Source organism: Cladophialophora psammophila, assembly GCF_000585535.1.
Source record: "Cladophialophora psammophila CBS 110553 chromosome Unknown aczJe-supercont1.8, whole genome shotgun sequence".
In the NCBI taxonomy this organism is placed as follows: Eukaryota; Fungi; Ascomycota; class Eurotiomycetes; order Chaetothyriales; family Herpotrichiellaceae; genus Cladophialophora; species Cladophialophora psammophila.
The window spans coordinates 1,495,901-1,513,611 of record NW_006912929.1 but is presented as its reverse complement, the minus strand read 5'-3'; the positions used below and the strand labels follow the sequence as shown (position 1 = coordinate 1,513,611).

At 51.8% G+C, this 17,711-nt stretch overlaps 9 protein-coding genes across 9 annotated transcripts; 2 read left to right on the top strand and 7 right to left on the bottom strand.

The window, feature by feature from the left end:
* Positions 1-778: 778 nt before the first annotated feature.
* A1O5_06185 (acyl-CoA dehydrogenase) lies at positions 779-2,137 on the bottom strand (the record flags this gene model as incomplete). The annotated part of the gene is made up of 1 exon (XM_007746780.1): positions 779-2,137. The coding sequence occupies one exon, from the start codon at positions 2,135-2,137 to the stop codon at positions 779-781; it is 1,359 nt and encodes a 452-aa protein (XP_007744970.1).
* Positions 2,138-3,185: 1,048 nt separating this feature from the next.
* A1O5_06184 (uncharacterized protein) lies at positions 3,186-3,632 on the bottom strand (the record flags this gene model as incomplete). Its single annotated transcript, XM_007746779.1, has 1 exon — positions 3,186-3,632. A coding segment is annotated over one exon (447 nt), but the record flags the coding sequence as incomplete, so codon positions are not given.
* A 1,210-nt stretch (positions 3,633-4,842) lies between these two features.
* Positions 4,843-7,073, top strand: A1O5_06183 (uncharacterized protein; the record flags this gene model as incomplete). The annotated part of the gene is made up of 8 exons (XM_007746778.1): positions 4,843-5,034; positions 5,102-5,248; positions 5,313-5,581; positions 5,645-5,669; positions 5,813-6,493; positions 6,558-6,665; positions 6,744-6,818; positions 6,900-7,073. 8 exons carry the CDS (start codon positions 4,843-4,845, stop codon positions 7,071-7,073), a joined length of 1,671 nt encoding a protein of 556 aa, XP_007744968.1.
* A 365-nt stretch (positions 7,074-7,438) lies between these two features.
* On the bottom strand, positions 7,439-9,832 carry A1O5_06182 (uncharacterized protein; the record flags this gene model as incomplete). The annotated part of the gene is made up of 6 exons (XM_007746777.1): positions 7,439-8,481; positions 8,545-8,734; positions 8,791-8,886; positions 8,950-9,161; positions 9,213-9,246; positions 9,320-9,832. The coding sequence occupies 6 exons, from the start codon at positions 9,830-9,832 to the stop codon at positions 7,439-7,441; spliced, it is 2,088 nt and encodes a 695-aa protein (XP_007744967.1).
* Positions 9,833-11,658: 1,826 nt separating this feature from the next.
* Positions 11,659-12,189, bottom strand: A1O5_06181 (uncharacterized protein; the record flags this gene model as incomplete). Its single annotated transcript, XM_007746776.1, has 1 exon — positions 11,659-12,189. The coding sequence occupies one exon, from the start codon at positions 12,187-12,189 to the stop codon at positions 11,659-11,661; it is 531 nt and encodes a 176-aa protein (XP_007744966.1).
* Positions 12,190-12,309: 120 nt separating this feature from the next.
* On the bottom strand, positions 12,310-12,681 carry A1O5_06180 (uncharacterized protein; the record flags this gene model as incomplete). The annotated part of the gene is made up of 1 exon (XM_007746775.1): positions 12,310-12,681. One exon carries the CDS (start codon positions 12,679-12,681, stop codon positions 12,310-12,312), a length of 372 nt encoding a protein of 123 aa, XP_007744965.1.
* Positions 12,682-14,387: 1,706 nt separating this feature from the next.
* A1O5_06179 (uncharacterized protein) lies at positions 14,388-14,882 on the bottom strand (the record flags this gene model as incomplete). Its single annotated transcript, XM_007746774.1, has 1 exon — positions 14,388-14,882. The coding sequence occupies one exon, from the start codon at positions 14,880-14,882 to the stop codon at positions 14,388-14,390; it is 495 nt and encodes a 164-aa protein (XP_007744964.1).
* A 444-nt stretch (positions 14,883-15,326) lies between these two features.
* A1O5_06178 (uncharacterized protein) lies at positions 15,327-16,321 on the bottom strand (the record flags this gene model as incomplete). Its single annotated transcript, XM_007746773.1, has 3 exons — positions 15,327-15,815; positions 15,928-16,191; positions 16,241-16,321. 3 exons carry the CDS (start codon positions 16,319-16,321, stop codon positions 15,327-15,329), a joined length of 834 nt encoding a protein of 277 aa, XP_007744963.1.
* A 287-nt stretch (positions 16,322-16,608) lies between these two features.
* Positions 16,609-17,655, top strand: A1O5_06177 (uncharacterized protein; the record flags this gene model as incomplete). The annotated part of the gene is made up of 3 exons (XM_007746772.1): positions 16,609-16,621; positions 16,654-16,976; positions 17,011-17,655. 3 exons carry the CDS (start codon positions 16,609-16,611, stop codon positions 17,653-17,655), a joined length of 981 nt encoding a protein of 326 aa, XP_007744962.1.
* Between the last annotated feature and the right edge of the window lie 56 nt (positions 17,656-17,711).

Here is a 17,711-nt window from a genome sequence, read left to right as displayed (position 1 = left end):
GCCCGAAGATTCCTCGGGAATGTCATCTTCATAATGGTTTACTAGGAGGAGTCCAAACAACCTTCAACACTGACACGTTAGAGATGTTAGAGCGGTCCATCCAGTACAAGCTTCTGGCGGTGAGCAACCCAAATTATGTTTCATCACGACTCTTTAGACTTTGCAACAGTGTCTAAATAGACGCCTTGGTTTCGGCGTACGACCAGATATGGCCAGTACCTTCGTTTGAAAACATGAGGCGGTTCTTCGGCATATATCACTACCTCGCAGAGCACGGACGCAGGTAGCCGCCAAGCAGGAAGAAATAGGTTGTGTAAACAGTAACTACCGTTTACTTGTACCGTGTAACTTGTCCGACTCTCAAGTCTGTCCTTCTGAGCCATTCAAACAACCTTTTCCCACTTCGTCTCCGCCTTCTGTAGATCATGTCTTTTATCCTAGCTATTGTCTCTCGCGGCACACGCGTGTTCCCCGGTATTCTCAATGGTCTGTATTCAAATGAGCTCGGAGTCAAGGATGCCGCCGATAAGTCGCCATAGCTCCATTCGGACAGATGGATGCTGGACGACCATGTGACAATGTGAACTGTCGACGTCGTGTCAGTGCATGGCTTGAAAGCATGAGAGGAGGGCTTGGACGACTTACAAAAGCTCCCATTTTGCCCTTGGGCATAAAAGTCTGACTTGGCTCAGCACGCCATTGATCGCCAGACGTACCCCTTGTAACTGGAGGAAGAACAACATCCCGTCGCTACCGAGACAACGGTCCCAGTGTCAATCTACAACTTGGTTTCGCCCTTGATGGTCTCTTTCTCCCCTGTTGTTTTATATCCAAACAAGTAGGCAGCAACTTTCCGAATTTGTACCTCTTCGCTTCCTTCGGTAATTCGGTACCGTCGAAAATGTCGCCAAATATGCTCGAAAGGATAATGCCTCGAATATCCATCGCCGCCGTGGACTTGAATCGCCCGATCGGCCGATTGACAAACTACCCGGTTCGCAAAGTAATTACACATACTGATCTTGTGCCCGAGTTGTTTCTCAATAGCTATCCACGGCGCTTTCCCGGTTGCCGTCGCCTGGGCGGTGACTTGGTCCATTTCCACAGCCGTGCGAAGAATCAATAGCCTAAGCATCTCGATCTGAGTTGAGAGTTCCACGAGAGGCCACTGAATAGCCTGATTGGCGGATAGAGGTTTTCCAAAAACCTTGCGTCGATTGGCATATTCGACACTTCGATCAACGCAGTATCGTGCAGCACCACAGCTTGAGGCAGCTTGACGAATTCGATTCTCGTGAGTGAATGTTTGCGCTATTGCTAGGCCATTGTCAGGGGGGCCTAGGATAGCTGACGCTGGAACGCGAACATTTTGGAATGTAACCGTCGCGTGATCGGTAGGCATATTTAACGTCCACTCATACGATGCAACGGTGATCCCAGGAGAGTTTCGAGGTACAAGAAATGCGGTAATGCCCTTTGCATCCCCGGATTTACCAGAAGTCCGAGCAAAGACAATACAGTAGTTGGCAGTGTGCATACCCGTCTGCCATTTTTTATTCCCGTTGATCTCGTATCCATGTTCGCCTGAAGGAAGGGTAATAGCCCGAGCTGTTGTATCCATATAGGTGGCATCGGAGCCGTGGTGTATTTCAGTTAATCCAAATGTAGCTCTGAGCTCTCCGCGAATACTGGCAGGAATAAGTTCCTTCCGCTGCTCTGGAGTGCCGTAGTGATAGATCATAATAATGAACGGATTGTTGCCCACAACACTATGTTCGCTCTGTAGGTCGTTGGCCAGACTGACGCCGCCTCCGTACACAGGATGAGAGGTAAGGTGATATCGAATAGCGCACATATATAGATTGAGCGAAGCATTGCCTGACCCGCCATATTCTTTTGGACATGCGAAGCGGTAGAAGCCTGCCCGATCAGACAGCTGTTTGGCTCGGCTCAGCAAATTCTCCCAATCCTCGGTCGGTAGGCCATGGTTGGTCCATTGCGTCCGTGAGGCCTCGCGGCGATGGTCAAAGAAGCGGTCATTATCATTCGTGCGTTGTAAAGGGAGGATGGTGTCGTTGATGAACCTATCGAGCCGTGATAGGTAGTCCCTCACCTCGGAAGGGAGCTCAAAGTTCATGACGGTTGCTTCAAATGGATTCGAATCAGAGCATCGCATCGATCACGGCCAAGGGAACTGGTCCAGTGTTGGGCAAACGGAGGTGTAAACTGGGATATATATTTCAATACTTCAATGGGCTATCACTCATTTTTGATTGTTTTAGGACTCAATCTGCTCCAAGCCAAATGGGAGAAGCGCAGCTACTGGATCCCGAAGGCCCTCGGGTTCCTCGGCAACTCTGTGCATCGCCCAATTTGGCCCTGAACTGAACAGCAATTACGGACAATAGCAGCCTTCTGCTTATTAGCGTTCGCGTCCTTGCGCATCTCACATGTTCCCTGAACAAATATCAATTATAGCATTTGGCGTGCATTGTCCTATGAAAGATATTGCCGGCGGGTGGGTGCACAGTCCTTTTTACTGACCGTCTCTGCACAAAATAGCGGTGCTTGCATCCATAGGTCTCCCTAGCCCTTGAATACCATTTCAAACAAGGTACATCTACGCCCAGTATCGACAGCCCTTTCCGAGCAGGTCTGAATTTTCTAGACCTGACCTTTACCCGTTATGGTGCGCATTAGTGGCTCTAAGAAACGGGTTTCACCTCTTTTCTAGTACAATTCCGAACTTCTTATGAAGAACATTTGGGCGGCAGACATTGGCTAAATACACAAGTATATTCTTTAAAAGATCGACACGTAAGAAGTGCCACCATTTAGGTCCTGTATTATAAGTATAACGGACCTACGTCCAACGCAGACACGCCCTATCAACAAAATCCTGCTGTTTTCGTCACGTTGCCCCATGAACTTAGAATGGGCCCAGTGGTTTCAAAGTGAAAATCGAAATTGGTGTCTTCAAAATGGAAAGAACCACTCGTTTGGACTCCTCTGTCAAAATAACCGACCAGACATCTTCGGTCAAGATCGCTCCCTGAAAAGAGACAGAGTCGTAAGCGGCACTTGCCTCGTCTAGACATAAAGCGTTGCGTACTTCCGCTCGGCCGTCAATGTCGTAAGCTTGGACGATTTTCGAGAGCTGGCGCCGTTGGGGAGTCTATCGCAACTCGGCTTTTCTTCAGCAACTCCTGAGAGGCCTCATAGACATCACGGAGGACTGAAGCGCACCTTCGAGCGACAACGATCGTTTTCATGGCTTCGAAGACATCTAGCGCCTTTTCGATGTCTGCAGAAATCTCATCAACTGAGCCTTCATGCACCCGAATGAAGACAACAACGAGGGCGACCATAGTAGCATTGAACAAGTAGGTGGTGTCGTACCACCAAGTTCGGAAAAATGATTCATGAAGATATGTGTCGAACAAGAGCCGAATCGTCCCTTGGGCTGCTTCCGGGCACTGGTTGACCTTGTACGTCGAGTCAGATGGGAGAGGCGGCATTGACCATGTCTCTAGAAAGCCGCGATACAGCAGGACGTGTGCATTGTGGAATCGTAGCTTGAGCACCACCTTCTCCCTCCTAACATAGTCTGGGTCGGTCAAAGAGACTCGATCGAATTTGAAACGTACTGCTCGGTAGGTGCGCGTAGGTAGGCAACTTCAACGTATATTGTAAAAGCCCTGGGTTCGGGATATGACCCGATATTGATGGGAAGCTTTGGCGAGCTCGACCCTGAGGCAAGCCGATTGCTATTGCCAATCTCACCGCCATTCCATTTTACAAGTAGCAACTGTGTGGTTCGAGAGTGTTCTGACTATATACAGAAGCGGCAATAATGTCTGTGAAGAAGTAGGTTGAAGTTTCCGCCCAAACCAAAGGCGCCCCAACCTTTCTTTTCTCCTCCACAAACTGTATCATTTCTCTTCCATTCGGCGGACAGGTCAACTCATGTCCCATAGAAACGAAGGTCAAACGCAAGGTCACCACACAAAATGGCGAGCAGGAAAGACTTTCATTTGCCAAGCGCGGGCGGAACGATTCCGAGGACCATCCCATGGGATTCATTCCGTCATACTGCGTACACTGATGAATTAGAGATGCCAACGATTATATTTACAGTATTAAGGTGGCCATAGAATTCCGAAGCAGTCGTCAAGGTCTTCTTACTCCCCAGCGAATTTCAATTCTCTTTGATCAGAGTGCCAGACTTGGGGGAAACTCCGCCGCAGGTACCCTCTGACTTCCCAACAATAAATACTCTCGACGAGTACAGGGTATCCTCAGCCTAGCCCAAGCATGAAATCAGGGCCTCTTGAGTCCCAGAAGGCTGCAGTTCTAGACCACGGTGGACACCGAGAATTTTAGCATCTCGTTGGCGGGTATCCTGAGACATGTACTCCGTATCTGCATCTATGTCAGCGGTCCACAGCCGGGGGAAGAGTCGGATAAATGACCTACTCTTCGGCTCTGGTCCAGGAGTGATTTCAATGTGGGATACCCGGATTTCTTCACCCATCATCCAAAGTTTGCACAGGAGCAGTTATCGCCATGAGACCGTCGGGCGGAATTTCCGGACCCAGTTTTTCTCAACTATCATCTGGAGCGGGAATCCAGGCCAAAGTTACCCCATGGGGTTCAGTTCAGTCCAATTTGGGAAAGACGGATTCCATTAGCGTGGCCAGGGGGTTCTTATGGCTATCCGGTGAAAGAACTACTATAACAGCCCAGTCACGCCATTCATCAGGAGTGGTCTCTTGCTACTAGAGTCTGCCTGACCACTGTATTCCTTCGCACAGCAAAGGCACTGGACAGCGAACAATCACGATGGCGTCCCAGCACATTGAAAGCTCAGCCGATGCTGAGCTCCCGCTCCCCAACGCTCAAGAACTCGTGAGCGAGGTGTTGCCTGGAACGGAGATCATGACCGACATTGAAGGGGTGCATTTCGTCCACGGCCGGGATTCCAACCACGTCGTGCTTGTCCCGCAGCCTTCGATGAGTCCCCACGACCCGCTTGTGAGTTTTCTTCCACCGAGAGTTGTTTTGGGCCTCGAGACACTAACCAACAACCATCTGTGGACAGAACTGGAACAACAAATGGAAATATGGCGTGTTGATCAACCAGGGCCTCTTCGTCATTTTCAGCGTCATCACCAACCTTTCCATCGCCCCCTTGACGCCCATCTACATGGCCGAATGGAACAAGAATCAGCAGCAGATCTCCCTCCTGGTGAATGAATAGCCCTCTTGTTGAATCCTCCGTTGCATCCTGGACAGACTCTGACCTGGGATAGACTGGAGCCACGATCATCACCCTCGGCTACGCGAATTTCATCATCGTTCCGGCCTGCGATGTCTTCGGACGCCGTCCCGTCATCCTCATGTGCGGTCTGATCGTCCTCGCGGCCAACGTCTGGTTAGCTCTCGCCGGTTCTTACAATTCCTTCCTCGGGGCGCGCCTGGTCAGCGGCATTGGAGCTGCAGCAAACGAGAGCATCATGCTTGTGGTAGTGGCTGATGTATTCTTCCTCCACGAACGGGGCAGATTTGTCGGATTCTATTTGTGAGTAATTACGGCTGATTGGCACGCAAATCATTTGTGGTTCTTTTTCTGACATCACCATAGCTGGTGTTATTTCGTTGGCCTCTTTGTAAGCCTCCCCGTTCCTTGCAAGAATGGGAGCCCGACGCGACGTCGTGGCTTGCTTCCAGGGTTTTCAAGGCCGAGGAACTAACTAACTAGCCACATGCATTTGTTTTTGGGTCCGAGAAACTGACTGTGCATCTTATTTAGATCGGCCCAATCATCTCGGGCCAGATCGCTTCCCGAGTTTCCTGGAGATGGTTCTTCTGGGTTTGCACGGTGGCTCAAGGTCTCAATACGCTCGCCCTTCTCCTGTCGTTCCCCGAGACTCGTCGAACAAAGGACCAGTTTCCTCCCGTTCAGACAGTAACCGCCAATGTCCCCATCCGAGAAGTGGGAGTGGGAAACGACAAGACCGAGGTGGAAGTTTGCGTCGAATCCGCCAATTCAAAGCCCGAATCGTCCGAAGAGCCCGCTGCTCCTACCGGCCAGGGCACACCGTCCCGTGCTCAGTTCAACATCCTCCAGCCGCCCCAGATGGACGCGGTCAAGATGATATTCCGCCACATTGTCACGCCCATCCAACTGTTCTTCTTCCCGATTGTCTGCTGGGCCGCGTGGGCGACCGGATCCGCGGCCAACGCGCTGCTTGCGGTCAACCTGACACAGTCCCAAGTCCTGTCGGCTCCACCATACAACTTTTCACCCGCACAGGTCGGATTTGCCAACTTTGCCCTGGTGGCTGGTGGGGTGCTGGGTCTTGTGGCCGCCGGTCCGCTGAGTGATTGGGTGGCCATGAGGTCGACGAAGAAGAACAAGGGCATCCGCGAGGCGGAGATGAGATTGTCGGCCCTGTATCCCTTCATCGCAGCTGCTCTTGTCGGCATGGTCGTAAGTGGACAGTCGATCCCCCTAACCATGCTTGACTTCTCCAAGCTAATGAATATCTTGCCAGATTGTCGGCGTCGGGTACCAACAGAGATGGGCATGGAAGGTCATCATCATGCTCGGTTTCACCCTCGTGGGCGTCCAGGTCGTGGCAATTCCCGCAATCAGCGTCGCTGTGAGTATTCCTACATACGATTCATTGCAGCCCATGCATGTACCCGTGTGCAATTCTTATCTCTGACCTGCGACACAGTACGCTGTTGACTGCTATAAGCCGGTGGCCGGGCAGATCATGGTGATTGTCACCGTGACAAAAAACACGTTTGGTGTATGTGAACCCCCAAGTGCCCCCCCTTTTCAAAGATTCCATTCCCGCAGTGTCCGACCTGACCGATGTTCTATCCGACAGTTTGGCATGACATATTTCATGAACGATTGGGCCATCAAAGACGGCTTCATTCCTCCCATCTTTCTCCTCATGGCCATGACCGTCGGCTTCACTCTCATTGGAACGGCCCTACTGCCGTTCTTCGGGAAACAGTTCCGGGTCTGGACGAGGAATGCTGTCGTCCATACTTTCTAGAATACGGGTGACGGAATTTTCCCCGAAAAAATGATCCCTGCTGCAAGTGCGAGACAAGGGGGGAAATTACAATTGTTCGCCGCGTTGGAGGGCGGGCTAGCTTGGGACACGCTCCCGAGGAAGAAAATATGGACAGACACAATGGGGACTTCTGGGGGATAATATCGTGAGAGATGTAGCTTTTAGACCTCCTTGAACGATGGTTCGGGGATTTCTCATCAAAATTCACACCCGGAAACCACCTCACCTCCTCTGATTAAATCTCTCTCCGATATTCATTATGAATAACCCTTGGTACGCAGGTAGCGTAAGTGTATCAGTGCTTTGGTACATTTAATGCATACGCTTACAATTAAATTAATGCACTATTCCAAGGCCCATTGTGTATAGGGACCAGCGGAAGGGCCTATCTCATCATACCCCTCCGCAAACCCGCGTGCTGAGCTCCTCGATTCAGCATTTTCGGTCATGAAGCTGCTTTCCTGGGCAAGACCACCGCTGCCTAGGAAAAAGTTCTGCCTTTCGGATCCAAGGTCGTAGTTGCTGTAGTCGTGGCCGTGCAATGCGCCATAGAGCTCAGTCTCGAGGCCGCCTAGCGAGATCGGGGTCGTCATTACGCAAAGAGAGTCTGGGCCACTGACAGGGGAGTCGATGGTACGAGCATCGCCATCTAGTGGCATACAGGCGAAGCCGGATGCTCTAGCATCCTTTGACTTGGAGGCCGCAGTGGAATGATCCGCGGCCTCGGACCAGGAAATGGAAGGAAAGCAATAATCGACTGTGGGAGCCGAAAGGGGCTCCAGCTGTGATGTAGTAGGTGTAAGCTGAGCTTCCGGCAAAGCCAAAGCAGGTCCGTGCTTTTGTCCAGTCGTGCGCTGTCCCCGCTGTGTCCGCCTGAGCGACACCTCTCTTTTCTGGTGTGCGCCCTGCTCTGCGAATCCTGTTCCTTGGGAATCGCGATTGGAGGTGTTGAAGCCCTTCTGTCGCATTCGGAGTTTGCATTTATCCAGAAACCTGCGCACGACTTCGGCACAGCGTTGTGATGCTTTGAGTTCGATTTGCTCGAATATCCGGATTCCAATCTCGCAACAGCTCATGTCTGTTGCTGCTTCCGCGAGACGATTAGCCTCGCTTGACGCACGCTCGTGAGAAGGGGGACGAGCACAAGGTGCGTTGTCGTCTGCAATAATCTTTGTCAAGAGAACCAAGATGGCTTGGAGACAATAAAAGCAATAATAGCTCCATCGCCTGAGGCTCGGTGCCAACCTGAAAATGTGATGGATATGCTTTACCATGTCCCGCGCGGCGCTAAGACATGAGTCCTGATAGACGCGAGACTGACAGCCATGGTCCAGCTTCTGCTTGCTAAGGGAACCTCGAAGGAGGATTATGATTGCAAGATTGTAGTCTGGATAGTTTAATCAGCAAGTATAGGACAGACTCGTAAGGCACTCATCGGACAGATGCTTACGTATTCGAAGACTGCTCTGCTGCCTAGCTTGCCAGCTACACGGGGAGGCATAGGTGGAGGCATCATCCGCCGGGGGTTCATGGAAACGAAGGTGCTGGGGTAGAGATGCATACCACGTCTGAAGGTCGGTCCGTAGCGCCTCTGTCTCGGGGGCTATGGAGCTCTCTTCCAAGGCTTCGGTGTGGTTGACCTATAAATTACTGGGATAAGTACATAACGTATAGGATTGGTAGTGCGCGATCCTACCAAATTCAAAATGCTTCTCATAATTTTTGCGACCTCACCGAGGTACCGGATGAACACGATCTGTGACTCTTCCACGATGTCCCCGTTGCGATTTCTCTGCCGCCAAAAAAAATAGTCAGATTTCTTTCGACATGATCAAGTAGGCTTTTGGAGATATACCTGAGGCACAGGGTAATCCATGTCCATGTCTGATGTTCGAATTGACATTGGCCGCCCTGAATCCAAACTCAACTCGACCTCTTGAATATAAATCAACCACCAGGTACGCCTCACCTCCTCTGCATGAAATCGACCAGAGCTGTATATTGATGCTGTGTTCAAGCCGATCGAGAATGCCAGGCGAGCTGCAATGCCGTTGAGGATATAAGCCACTGTTGGATTCTGTCAGCCCACTTTCAAAAATGAAATCTCGTTCCACTCACGATTCGGCTTGATGGCATGCTGTGCATATGCTCCCTATGTGGGCAAAATGGATTACTACTGGTTTCCTGCAAGACTTTTGGGAGGTGAATGGCTTGTCTTTACGTACCATGAGCATCGCAGCTTGAACCAATTCGAGATTTGCCGCGTCGAGAAGATGACCTAAACTATCTTGCGCCTCTGCGAAGTACCACGAGGCCCATGAAGAACTGTCTTCTTGTTCATCTTCGTAGAGGGCTCCGAGAGCGAGAACGGCATAGAGGAGGCATAGAAATTGTTGGCTCTTTGGGTATTCTGGAGAAGGGAGAAAGAGCCGGTTGTCGCCAAAGAGCGGTCTTAGAGCACTGTATCTTGTTCTGAAGGCCTCCCTATCGAAGATTGGAAGAAAGATGTGGATAGTGTCAAAAAACATTTCGAGGTGTCTGTCAGCAACACTGGCCCGCAGACGCCGGTGGTGGCGCAGAGCATTAGGCGGTGCGACATAATCGCAGAAACCAGTCAGGTCGTCTAGGCCAAGGTTGTCGTACTCTTGAGGTGGAGGCGGTGATGGTTGGAATCGACGTTGGCCGAGCGGCCGTCTGGACGGCGGTCCGACTTCAAGAGTCTTCTCCAATTGTCTCATTCTCTTTCCCAGTGACGAGGCGACGACGAATGTAGAAGTGCCACCTGATTGACTGTGAGACTGATGTGTCAAAGATATAGGATGTCCAACAACTTACCGTAATATTCAAAACATCCCGTCTGCGGGTTCAATTGAGCAAGCCCGTTGGCAGAGAATGGGGTGCGATATCTCGTTACTTTCGCTTCGTCAACCGCAAGACTGTGTCTAGATGAGCAATATATCTCACCGGGTCTTAATAAAGGGAGCGCGGCTGGAGCCTGTCGCTGGGCCGTCTGTTCTTTGAACAACTGTTCGAGCCGGTCGATCCGTTGGAGTACGGTATCCAATTTTCTGAATGCTTTAAGCTAGGGTCTCGCTGCGATCCTTAATACCTACTCTGCCAATACATCTTGTCCCGTGGTAGGAACACAGGTGAAGATGCACTGAAGCTCCTTTTTGGAGCATTGAGCGCAAGGTTGAGTACCGCTACACTGGAGACACTAAGCCCAGATACTACAGGACAACAGGACAAACAACAACACGCACCTTGATCCTTTTTACTCTGCACGGCTCGCAGGCAGCCGCTGTCTTCTTTCGGATCAATTTTGAAATATTGGAAGACAAGGGCCCATCGTCGGGAGGTGAGCTGGCCATCTCGTGGCTCTTCGGGGAGGTCTTTCCAAGGAGTCCAAGACTTGATATTCTGTGCTTCCAGTTTCTGGCCGCTGGCTTCAAGTATTGCGATTTGGACGAGCGGTATGTCTAGGGTTGATCCTGACTGAAGAAAATTCACATCTCGCCACCGATCTGGCAGGCGATCTCGTTGGGGGACTGACGCCAAGCCCGATTGCAAAATAAGCGGGACAGTTGGATAGCAGGGCCCCCCGCTAAAGCACGAGCCTCGCGCTTGATGAGTCCGTTAAACGGGATTAGGTTGGCTGCAGGTGGTCGTCGCAAACAATAACTAAGGTGCAGGCGTCCCTCGTATCGAGCGCCATCTCCTGGTGTTAGTTAGTTAGCACTGCCTCGCTAGCCTATCTCTTCGCGCTGGAGTCCTCAATTTCCAGCCCACACCCCGCAGGCCCACCGGATCCCCGGACCGAAGCTTCGGCTCCCGCACCTCGCCCCGAACAACGTGGATTAGGAGTCGTGGGGTTGTCGAGTGGCTCAACATGCTGGTGGCTGGCTTCTTCAACACTGAGCCACTTCGCTCTTGCTGGTCTAATCACTTGTACCAGGTAACTTTTCGATCACCGAGATCTCGCGGGATTTCCGGGGCGACTGTCAGAATTGTTCTGGACCTACCCAAGAGCCTACAACCAAAACGTTTGACGGTTGATGGCTCATTTTACGGTGTAGAAGCTTCAAGCAAGAGCAGCCGCGCCGAGTCTGCCAAAAGCTGCACAAACTCCGCCAAAGGACTCAGTACTCAGTACTCAGCGTCTTGCTCAGGGTACAGTAGATAGACTTTTCCTAGGTACTGTATTGACTGAATTCCACCTCATCTTCCGAGAAAGAGTCCGTCCAAGACCATACATAGATGAAGCGCTGTCCAACTACATATTAGAGAAAGCTGCTAGTTAGAAATAGCCTCCTACCGTCCAGGACAAGACAAAGACACCGGAAATCCCGCGAGCCAATCACACTCTCGAGTCTCGACAGAATTCCCCCCTGAGAACGTTAACCTCCATGTGTACGTACGTGCGATTCAATCTTGACCAGGCTCTTCTCATGTACATAGTTAGTTAGGGCTATCTAGATTCGGTGGCGGGGATATCGGCCCAGCAGACTTGACATGTCCTATGGGATATATATATATATACACCCCCGAACCATGTCCTCCTGGCTCAAACAGGCGGGAGGACTTTCTCGTCTTGGTACAACTTGAACCATTTGCGAATCATGTCGTCGGTATAGACCGTGTCCGAGAAGCCAGCCCTCCGGATCTTGATGCAACTCATCAAACTGGTTTGAGTCTCTGCCTTTGCCAAAATGAAATGGGTGAACTGGCAGCTTTGCCCCAGGAACTCGTCCAATCCAGGAGCCTTGAGACCATGGTTTTCTCGAATCCGATCCCATTCCTCGCTGAAGCTTGGAAGGTCCTTGGTGAAGGAGAACGGCTTGTCACCGCCCGGTTGCATGCCGAGGGCTTGGGCAACCAAGGGCCAGTCTTCCTGTAAGCTGGAACTCTCGCCGTTGGTCAAGTTGTAGATTTGATTCTTTGCCTTGGGCTCGTGCAAGATCCATTCGCAGGCCTTGGCTATCAAATCCGCGTCGGTCGACTCGAAGACGCCCAAATCGTGCCCGGGGAAGTAGAGGGGTTCTCCCCGCTCCTTAAGGACGGCAGCGTAGACACCGATCGTGCCGTATAGATTCATGGCACCCCCGATACTCAAGCCGTTGATGAGTGAAGGTCGAACAATGTTCCAGCTCCAACTCTCACCTTGCTGTCGGGCTTTGAGGTAATCTTCCTGTGCCCAATAGAAGTTGGGCACGGCTCAATCCTCGTCGCGATCCTCTCGCGCTCCGTGGCGCATCGGGTGGACATGCACCCCATAAGCCTTGGGGCCTTGCAGGATCGTGACATTGCGGTGTCCCTTGGCATACGGCGCAACTGCTTCGACCGTGTTGCGCAGCATGAGTCCATTCCGATCGATTTGCTGCTTTTCCAGCCACCCGGCCACCAGGTTGTGCTCCTCGTGCAGGGCTGCGAACACGATTTGCACGATGCCCGTCAACGGCGACAACAGAGCCTTGCACGCGGCTTCGTCTGACAGATCCAGCGAGTGCCACGATGCGCCATATGGATTCAAAGGCTTCCGTCGAGACACAGCAATGACCTTGTATCCCCGCTCACCATAGGACTGCATAGCAGAGCGTCCCACCACTCCAGTTGCACCCGTGACCAAGATCTGCTCGTTTGCAATGTTGCCTGCTTGGTGGACGAGTATCTGCAGAGGTTGGAATGTCGCCTGGTTGCGGTTCTATACCCATCTGGCCCGAGGAGCTCTACGTCGCCGCCAACAGGCTCGGTATGTCCAGATACAGAATTGCCGAACCCTCCTTGTCTGATCATAATCATTTGGCCCGCTTTCGATCACTGCCGGTCACGCGTTGCCGGATGATTGGCCGAGAACCGGAGGCCGCTACGAACTTAGGTAGTCAGTCCTCCTCTTCAAGAACGAAAGGGTCACGACGAGGTTGTCACCACTAACTGATTAGAATTATAAACTACGATACCGAGCTGGCAGAAGCCAGTGCCTCGATGTTTTGGCTGGTATCGTGAAGCAGTGACGTACTATGTGTACTTATCGGATATGACGTTCGCATATGTTAGTTGCCAGGCCCAAAGGGGACCCCTGAGCCCGAAGCAGGTTCTGCGAATTGGTATCAGGGCCAGCACTCCTTGTGGCTCGTCTAGGGGCTCAAGCGCGCTCCACCGTACTCTGCCGTGGCTCTCTTGTGCTCGGCCAGGCCTCCTCAATGCTCGATCACGTGCCAGATTAAAGCGGCCTCGCTCCCTTCCCTGAGCGAAAATGGTAATGGATAAAGGAGAGTTCGGGGTATATATAACATATATATATAATCGAGAGGAAGGACCGGATCTTTATATTGAAAGTTAGATAGTACTATTTCTTGTTGTTTGGTGCCGAATGACCTTGACGCGCGCGCGGAGTCGGCGACAATCTCGGTTGAATACTTCAGAGGAGGTATGTAGGTGGGTATACGAGGTACGGATCGTATGAAGCCCTCGCGCTCCGGCACAGCCAGCCAGCCACTTGCGTCGGCCATCTTGCCGCTGGACGTGAAAAAACCTATCACGGTTCCAGAACCATCCGGCCCCCTCGGTGTCGGGGAGGGGGAGGAGGATAGCTGGAATTCCCGGCCACAAATGACCTGGTCACTGAGGCGAGAAGTTGGTGCCGAATGCCACGTTCCATTGACTATCCTATCTCTCCTCAAGACGCACGGCATGGGTAACAGTGGTAGTGTGGCCCCATACCAGTGACGGGTCTGGGTTCTCGTGGGATCAGCCAAGCCGTCGAACGCATCTCTGACATCGTTGCCGCCATCTGGGGGCAGATCTTCCAACAACAAGCCATTGTTTCCAATCAAGACAAGATCTTTCAGAGTTTGCCCCTTGGCGGATGCAGGTCTGCGTTCCCGTCCTGACGAGACAGATAAGCCTTTGAAGCCAAGGTCGTCACCAGGGACGCCGTGAAGGAAAGGAACCGGCGTAAACGAGGGAGGGGAGAGGCCAGTGGTTGGTCCATGCTGCTGGCTACGGACCGGGAGAAAAGTCTGGCATAGTTCGACCCTCACGACGAGATTCCGGGGCCGCCCTTGTCCACGCACTTCAAGTTGGAGTCTCAGAGCGAGAGTCGGTTTGGGGTGGGAAGTCGTCTCGTCGCCCCGAGGCGGGGGTTTACAATATTGAGAGCATTACTGCGTCGTTGCGTATATTATGGTGCCACTGCTTTACGTCGCTTCGAGCATCTAGCGATCCTACTACTGATAGGAAATACTTATTGCCTAGCGGAAAATACGATGTATCAACGTCTCCATTGGTCGAATGTCACTTCATCGCGTATTCCCAGTCTTCGCGCAAAGGCACCACTACCCCTTCATAGAAACGCTCTCGGAACTCCTGGTCGCTCAAATCGTAGGAAAAGGAGTCGAAATTGCAATGAACACAACGGAACACCGCCTTCGCATAATTCGGCAATTCCCGCAAATGGATTTCTTTGGCTAACCGGTTCGCGGTGGAGTATTCAGTCATGCTGTCGTGGTGGCCGTTCTCATCGAAGTCGAAAGGTTCCACCAGATCATGGAGGGGCTTTGCATACGAGAGCTCGAAGAGGGCTATGCCCAGGGCTAAGACGATCTCGTTCTTCACCAGCCGTCGTCGATGAGCCGGTTGAGCTTGATGCAGGCCACCTGCAGTGATGGGTAAGGAGACGAAAGGCCGGTCCAGGAGGTAGTTTCCTTTCGTGTCCTTCAAGAAACAGATGTCTCGGAGGCTGAACGACTTGACGAGCCAGGGAGTATCATAGAGCTGGAGAACAGCCATAGCCAGGGTTAGAGCGAGTGTACACCTGTTCGCCGTCAGTTTTGTTATTTAGTAAGATGTATTAAAGCAGTACATACTTCATTTTGGGCCCGAGGACCAGTTTATGGGTGTCAAGGAGGAGGTAATGTAACGATACTTCTGACATGATCTGATTCTGTGTCCCAGGACCCGAAACCAGGAACAAATGATGCCGTCGGAGTTGGTCCTCGAAAAATCCAACACAGCAGTTTTGCGAGGCTTTAGAAACAAGGGACTGGCATAGATCATTTATCTTGGACGCTGTCAGGGTGGCTTTCTGGCCAGACAGACACTGCACCGACTTTCCGTCTAGAGACACCTGTTACCGACGGAGACGTCAGGAACCGCACAGTTCCTCGCGGTGGATTAAACGATCTATTTCCGGTCAGCTCTATCAAAGCGGTGAGCCCATGGGATCGTGTGCACTTACGCAGTTTGCGCAAGACCCGACGATTCAATCTCTACGTCTTGCCATCTGCATGGCACGGGCGGTGCTGAAGCAGCGACTTGGTCAAACACAAGGAGCAATTCGAAGTGGCTTTGCTCATTTTCGTCGTCTACATCAGCATCATCGTCTCCTTGTGCCTTCAAGAGCATATTAGCTCTGTGGGAATATTGGCACGAACATAGGCTGGGCCATCGTAGGCATAAGAGCTCGGAAAGACTCTGGGCGCTGTCTCGAATGTTGGCCCAAACCCTTGCTTTCATCCGACGTTTCCGGATCAATCGAAGGGGCTCGACCTGCGCGGTGAGACTGGTAAGTTGAGCGATTTTTGAGATGTCTCGGTCGATTTCTTGCAGCAGAAGGGCGCACTTGTTTGACTCGAAACCTCCTCTAATGCGGACCCAGGCGCTGCTGAAGAATCTATTACGGGCGTTCTCATCAACCGTGCCGTCCTTTGACACCCAGGGTGGCTAGACGAATGTTTTAGCACCAAAAACCCGCATAGAACGTGAGAGGAGGGCTCGCCCTAAAGTCTGGCCCCAGCTTCAATTTGTGTGCTAGCTTCAGGATGCGTTTGTTTACATTGACGACAAAGGACAGGTATGTTTTGCAATGAGGACCCAGTCGTTTCGTCAGATTCTGCTGGAGATCGATGTCTTTCCAGGCCTTCTGCATTTTCTCGCCGTCTTCTTCCATCAGCAAGGTTTTCATCTGGGCATCGGGCAGGCTCAGAGGAGCAAGTAGATTATAACACGACTCCGTGTAGATGCCTATTGAAACCGCAAATGAGCTATTGATATCCGCGAAGACAGAATCGTACTGCTTCATGTTCTTCATAACCGCGACCTGCGACACTGTCAGCCTCGCGGCGCCTTGCACCTGCTGGCCGGCTTACGCCTTCCGCATAATGCTCTAAACCACTGATGAGCAGTGGGATTGCTCCCAGTACCAACCCTGCCACTTCGAATCCCGACATTTTGAATTAAACGCTGATATCAAGCTTTCCGGGACGGCGCGCTTATGGGTCCTGCCCCGGGCCGCCGTGAGGGTCGTTCAGTTTCAGCGAGATAGACATTCGACGCAATCACTCAAGCCACAGGCTAGCGCTACGATGCAACAGTCGTTCGGAAGAGTCTTGCTCTGGGTGGTAGCTGTCATGAGCGATGAAATGGCCGGCGAGGCTGGCATACAACCCCGCCTGCCTTACCCCGCTCCGGGCTCCGGTTCCGCGCAGCGTTGAGACATCACTTCTCGTGTTCGATAATGCCAACCAGTCGTGATTTTCCTTCCTGTAGCAGACATTGACAGGTCGATTTCATAATACCATCAACATTGAGCCCCTGATATCTAGTCTATATGCGCAATGCTATCTCAAATTTGAGGAGCTTGTGCAAGCGGTGCCCAAGGACGCCACTCGAGCAGCATCATCTCATTCATCTCATCCGTTCGCAAACGCGAATGACGAATTCATCAAGTTCAAGCTCTGGGCAGGCAATCTGGGCGCGGCACACTCGGGCCGCACTTATGAGCTGTCGCTCGACTACCGTCTGAGGGAGGCGTCATTCTATAAGCAACAGGCGAGTCTCACTTTCTTAGTTCCAATGGGCGCATACAGCCATCCCGAGCTCTTAGTTAGAGTACACCCCTATTTCTAACGGCTTGTAGGTGTTGAAACTTCTTCGCATTTTGACAAGTCATCTCGAACAGGCTTTATCTTCGATAAAACAGGAGCACTTGATCACCTGCTACAGCGCGTCAAACTCCATATTAGACCCGGACAACGCCGAGGTTGCAGGTAATGAAGAGGCTTCAGCTGAAGACGATTCGCCTTGGGAGATATCTTCTAGTTCGAGTAGAGGAACTGAGGATCTGTTTTCAGACATCCAAAGCTCTGGGAAGGAAGGCGGTGAAGGCTGCAGGGGAACGATCTCATCCCCGTCTCGTGGAAAGGGCAGTGTCGCGGTCCAAGTGGGTGGTACAACAACTCCTGGTTCGGAGACCGACCGACTTTTCTCTTCGATCAAATTTACCATCTCGTGTCTTTACAGGCTACCAATACGAAAGCCAGCTCCACTTGATCAAATAAAGCACCGCACCTCACTGGATACATCCCCATACCAACATTTTGATGCATTATACATTAGGGACAAGTTTCCTCAGATGGATGCTGAAGTCGCCACACGCCTTGGAAAGATGATCACACGGCGTCGACAACTGCTGCGCTATCGGCAGACGCACCACGAGAGTCTCCAGGGGTCACGCCGTGCAACACGAGTCGATCTTTCTGAGGGCAAGAAATTCCAAACCTGATGTAGACGACTTTGTTGGAGGAGATACCGAAATTGTGCCAGAGCGCTACGAGACGG